Below are 6,000 nucleotides of genomic sequence, written 5' to 3'. Positions count from 1 at the left end.
CCCTCATTTTTTGATTGCAGATCCTGAGCCAAGCATATTGGCAGATGCGCTCTCCCATCTTCCAAGAATGGAGACAGTATGCTTGGTATTCTGGTGGTTATGTGGACAGTTGCCCTCCGAAATGTGACAGACCAATTCAATATTGCTTCGACCGGAAAGTTTATAGAAAGTACCAATTATCTGGGTGTTTCCAGCAGTTTGTCATCGAATGCCACCAATGTGTTTAGAATCCTCAACTGTTTTTTCAATTTAAAAAAAACAAAAAAAAATTTTGAAAAATCTTCGAGGAACCCATGAGCCTATTTGTGAATTTCTTCAAAAATTAAATGTCTGTTTTTATTCTGGAAAATGCCTATTCATAACGAGGAACTCCCGAAAAACATGTTTAAATTGCGTAAATTTTATTCCAGAGCCAGTTATGGCAGCTTAAAATAAAACAAAAAAAAATTTTGCAAAATTTTTGGGATCGGGAGAATCGAACCTACAACCTTCCTCCTCTGAACTTGCCATTTTACCACTTTACCACACTGCTGATTGAAATCTATTGTTTGAAAAGTAATACACTATTCCGTGAAAAAAATTTCACGAGAAATTGCTTAATCATAGGAAAACGTTTCTAGGTCATAACTCAGCTCACGTGAGCATTTTGCTGATTTTTTTAACAGATTTGGAATCCTCATAAGCTCTTCTATCTGATCCCAAAATTTCAAAAAAAGTTAAACCCGCTCCCTCAAGCTCAACTCCCTTGTAAACAAAAATAAACAAAAACTCACCAAAAATAAGCGTCGTCCATAATTGAGAAGGAAAGTAGCTGGAACTGCTGACTTTCCTCGAAAAAGTCTGCCTTTTTATTCAGCTGTTGTGGAATATTTCGCAATTTGTCACTGGGTGTTTGTTTGCTTAGTTTCGCTATCACTTCGCGGACAATGAGTTCGAAGATAAAATTTTGTGAATCATTGGCTTTCAATCAGACCAATAGATCAAACTGAACAAATTGTCAGACTTTTAGTCAGGATTTTCATGTTTGCTTGCTTATTTTGTTCATTACTTGATCTCTGACCTGGTGAAATTTTATTTTTTCAAATTTTAGTTTACCGAATCCTTTAAACATCGAGAATCTGGTTGAATGTTGAATTAACCTAGACAACATGTTATTCTTCTTTCATTATTTTAACAGTTCTCACAAAAACAGTAAAAATTTTATTCTTCTAGACCAGCACCCCATACATTGTCCCTTTGGTGCTAACCACTTCAACTCCTATTTATTAGAGTCTTCGAATTTCAATTTGCAGACTGTTTGAAGTGATACCGTAAGATCTCGGCTGTCGGTTTGTAATTTTTGGTCAGAAGTTGAGGTGGTCCGGCTTTTGTACGGATATTGGTCAGGTTCTAGTGGTGACTTTCCCGTAAACGGATGTAGCGGGCCGTGGTCAGATTTTGGTCGAAAGTTGAAATTCCACAAGATCGGAACCTTGTCCTATGTTTGTTGGATCGGTCGGTTTTAGTAGCGAACATATCCGGAATCTGGCAAATTTCCTATCAGAAGTAGCTGGCAACGCCCGAGAATCTTACGGTGCGACTGTTGTTAGAAGGACCCTGAGACTTTGAATTTTGCCCCCAATGTAAATATATCAATTCCTGCAAGAGATATGAAAAATGCCAATTAGGAAAACATTAACTATAACTTCAGCTACAATTTCAATGTTGAAAATGTTTAGTTATCTTTTACAGAAACTGACATGAGATGAATTGAGTTGAAATTATATGGGGCCCAAATCGCTACCAGTAGTAGAAGACCCCTTCTAATAAGTCGCCACCATTATTATGTGACTGGAGATAGCAAAACAAAGTTGTTTTGCTTGATTCACATGGGAGCAGAGGAATTTTAAAAATTCACACCATTTGCTTATTTTGCTACTCTGATAATCAAACAGAAAACACATTTTGTTATCGTTTTTTGGGAGAAAATTGTTCGATAATTCAATTTACCACTGTATCCCGATTATTTTGAATTTATGTCTATGTACCCCGTTCCAAATTGATACCTGATCAGTTTCCATTTCGTACTTTGAAACCAATAAAATCTCGTCAGATTTGATTGGCTCGGGTTTCTAAATCACACTCCAATCCCGTGTAATTCACATGAACACCTCCTCCTTCGCTGTGTTTTGATCGAAAAGAGTCACGGTAACAGTCTATTTCCGATGCAAAAAGAAGTCGTCGTTTCTGTTCTATGAAACTTTTCTCTAGGTCATAAACTGTCAACTGAATTCGTGCATCTTCATAAATCACTCAACGCATCTCACTGTTCTAATCTATTTTTTGACTGCGATAGTACAACACAGAACAAGTTTTAATCAAGAGACGAACTACATCGTCTTCTTATTCTTCTCTATCGTTCGATATTTCCACGAAACAATAATCATCATAGAAAAAAAAACGGCTTATCTTCTCCCTATCTTATCTGACAAGCTCTCCAGTCATCATTTGCCCTCTCACCCTATATCGATCTAAAAATCTTAACGTCATCATACAACCGGTGCACAGTGTGTTGAATGTGTCCATCGTCTCGAAAGCATCCCTCCTCACCCACTCCACGCAAAACTATTGCATCACATTTGATCTGAGTCTCTTCTTCTTCTACACTATTATTTTTGGAGAGAGAAGAGACCGAGACAGAAGAAGGAAAACCTCCCCTGTCCTGCTGTTTCCTCACTGTGTTTCTCCTTGTCAAAACGATTGGTATTTCTTTTTTCTCAATTTTGTTTGATTCGATACCTTCATTATCAGCAGTTTTGCCCTGTCTTCCAAAATAAGAAAACTCATGTACTTATATACCCCTAGGTATTCTTGATTGCGAAATATTGCGCATCCAGTCTCGGAACCACCCACGTGGTGGACCGTTTGGCATGTTGCCAACTGCGTCCTAGCCTATCTTCTTTTCCCTGGAAGAACATAGTTTTGTAGCAAATAGGTCAACGACTGACTGACTGTTTTGACTGTCTTGTTTTCATCACATAGCTTCATATGGCATCGATCATCGTGTCTCTGCTAGACGATATCATTTTGAACAATGCCTCTCTTCAAACACTGACGATATCTCTTAGATTAATAATTAATCTTCCTTAATTGTAAGAAATGAACTTGGCTGTTATAAAACAGTTCTTCCTGTCATATTTAATTTCACTTTTTATCTTCTTCGGAAATTTTAGTCTTCTCATAAAACGCCTTATACCTGTCTCTACAACTTTCACCCGTACTTTTCTTTCCTTTCCTTTTCCCCATCCTCATGACTTTCCAAATGATAACATTCTGTTTTTTTTTCAGGTTCAACTCAACTTCAGCCGCTCGTCGCTCTCCGCGCATTCCGCTCTCTTTGCTCTCAAGCCACCTTTGAAGACTCTTCTTCTCAACTCTCAACTGGTACGGTACAGTTTCAGTTCACATGAATAGCATATGACAGAAGTAATCTTCGATCAAATCATATCTCATATTTCAGAAAATGTCTTTGTTCACCGTTCAACCAAACGCTGTCATGACCTCTGAAGAAACTGCACCACCGCCGCCTCCGTTCATATCTCCGTTCGAAGAATGCAACGCTACCGTAAACGAGTGGGGAGTTTGGCCGGCCGAATTCGTCGCTGACCCGGCTCACTACCAAACTTTCACTTGTGCTACCTCGGCTGCCGTGGGTTTTGAGCTAGTTGGACGCAAATTGGAATATCTAAGAATTTAGGAAATCGAGTCGAGAGTTCGCTGTGGCGAATCGCCGGTTAATCGTAACTGCACCGCGCTTGTCCCCGACAGCAAGTGTGTTTTTAAGTGGGCCTTCGCCACCACCACCGCCGCTACCGCTTGCTCCTGCTCATGCTGTCTTCTCGGAGCCGAACAATGTGAAATGGTAAGCTGGAATGATCTAAAATAGCGCATAGTTCACCTCGTGAACTATCACATTACACCCTGTAGCATTAATATCAATGCACAAATTGATCTGTTCCTTTGGAGAATGATCGGATGTTTTATTATGTCTGCCACGCCTTCTGGAAGAAAAAGTATAAAATTGAAAAAAAATCTACAAGATTTGTTCTTTTTAATAATAGGAAAACAGAGAATATAAATGTCCACTAGAATTGGGCTGATTTGGTTGAGAATGTTTAGGTGAAAAAGAACACATGAATGGGAAAAAATAACAATATATTTTCAGCGTTCCTCTTCCTCCATGCCTTCCGGAATGTCAATTTCAATCGGGTCCAGTTTCATCGACGGCTCCGGGTCTTATCTTCTCGGATACCAACAACACCAGCAGCATGATCATGGATACTGCGAGACCTCGGATGATGCCTCCGTGCAGTGTTTTGTCAAACGCTCCGTCGTCGTCTAAGAAGGATTTCTGTAATTACAACTACCACCATCATCATCATAATCATCAATACTCTACATCACCAATCAATCAGCCAACTTTTGATCATGCCTCGCCATCCCTTTTCACATCCGAACATTCCGAATACTCTCCAGCAGGTATCTACTCTCCGAACTCTGCAACATCATCCCTCCCATCAACATCTCCATTTCCATCATCAACTTCTCCATACACCATCGAAGAACTCCATTCTGAGATTCCATTCCTTGACTCTCTCATCGCTGAAGTCCGTCAGGAAATGGTTATCGAGGAAGTCGCAGTGCCGTCACCATCTACCTCTTCTGATATTTCTTCGGTTAGCAGGAAGTCTTCTTCTTCAACTTCTTCATCTGTTCGTGATGTTTTCGTTACCCCTGGGCAAACTCTTGTTATCCGTGGGGACGATGGTCAAGAATACAAGGTTATCGTCGAACGAGTTGAAGGATCCGAAGCTTCTTCCGCTCCGGTTGCTGCCAAGAGGAAGTCATCAGATGATAGTCTAATTGCTCCAAAACGACCGCGGGCTGCTCCAGTTTCCCTTGTGAACTTGTCGGATGATGAGGTAAGAAATTCTGTGGGCGAGAAACAAAGTTGTGCAATGAATAACTGAAAAGTTTAAACTATTCTGTCTCGAAATGATGTCATTCTGGTGCACCAGATTCTTAAAAATTCTATTATACTACCCGAAAATAGTTAATAGTAAATGTACTTTATTTCAGATCGCTGAACGAAAGAAACAACAAAATCGTGCAGCTGCTCTCCGATACCGTCAAAAGCTCCGAGAGAACCGTGTTCTTTCTGTCAGTGCCAAGGAAACTCTCAGTCAGCGAAATGCCTATCTTCGTGATGAAGCCGAACGCCTGACAAAGGAGTGCGAAGTTATCCGCCGACTTATTTTCGATAAACTTGGCAAGAACGCTCCTGCTTTTTAGAATACTTTATCCCTGTTTTTTAATTTCCCTTATAACTTTAATCCTACTATCCTGTTCTTCGTCTGAAGATATTCTGATGGTTTTCTGTCTGTGGAGACTAGTGAAAAACACAAAAACACACTTACTCACGAATCGCTGAAATTGAATTCGTTGCTCACAAAAGAAGAAAAACGGAAACAGAACCTTCTGCGATTTGATTGAGTGAGATTCGGTGGGTCCTCTAGGGAGGTCACTGCTGTGTGTTCGTGTGTATGTTTTTAATGTTTTCCAGTAGTTTTCAACAGTTGGTGACGAATGAGTGAGTGGGCTTTTTATTACGTTTTTTTTCTCTTTATTCACATTTTCCCAACATAGTATTCATCTGTATCTCTGCTATATATTTCCAAATGTTATCCCAAACTTTCCCTCCTGACATCCAAAAGTATCAAAACCCCCTATTATTGTCTGTATGAATGGCTGATTGATTGTGAGACAATTTATATTATAATTCAAAAATGTGTCTGCAAAAATATAATTAAACCAGCAAGCTGGTGCGCCTTCAGCGCGATTCAATCTAGTTTTTTACTGGTTCGTAGCTTCGCTCTTCCCTTTTTCTAAATAGGTCACGTAAATCTATATTAATTTTTCAAGTTTTTCAAAAGTTGACAGACGGACATTAAGACGGACAGA

General features: G+C 39.6%; 2 protein-coding genes across 2 annotated transcripts in view; one reads left to right on the top strand and one right to left on the bottom strand.

The window, feature by feature from the left end:
- The window catches only part of CBG23055, a gene marked incomplete at both ends in the record, with an annotated part of 2,926 nt that extends 2,133 nt beyond the window's left edge, over nt 1–793 (bottom strand). The window contains one exon of the mRNA XM_002636357.1: nt 774–793. Coding sequence (XP_002636403.1) covers nt 774–793 — 20 coding nt within the window. The remainder of the gene's footprint in view (nt 1–773) is intronic.
- Nucleotides 794–3,502: 2,709 nt separating this feature from the next.
- CBG23056 lies at nt 3,503–5,331 on the top strand (the record flags this gene model as incomplete). Its single annotated transcript, XM_045237567.1, has 5 exons — nt 3,503–3,688; nt 3,737–3,901; nt 4,006–4,052; nt 4,205–4,961; nt 5,119–5,331. 5 exons carry the CDS (start codon nt 3,503–3,505, stop codon nt 5,329–5,331), a joined length of 1,368 nt encoding a protein of 455 aa, XP_045097841.1.
- Between the last annotated feature and the right edge of the window lie 669 nt (nt 5,332–6,000).

The sequence above is a fragment of the Caenorhabditis briggsae genome (assembly GCF_000004555.2).
Source record: "Caenorhabditis briggsae complete genome, chrV, whole genome shotgun sequence".
Lineage (NCBI taxonomy): Eukaryota > Metazoa > Nematoda > Chromadorea > Rhabditida > Rhabditidae > Caenorhabditis > Caenorhabditis briggsae.
Note: the sequence above shows the minus strand (reverse complement) of the source record. Positions and strands in the feature narration are given on the sequence as shown.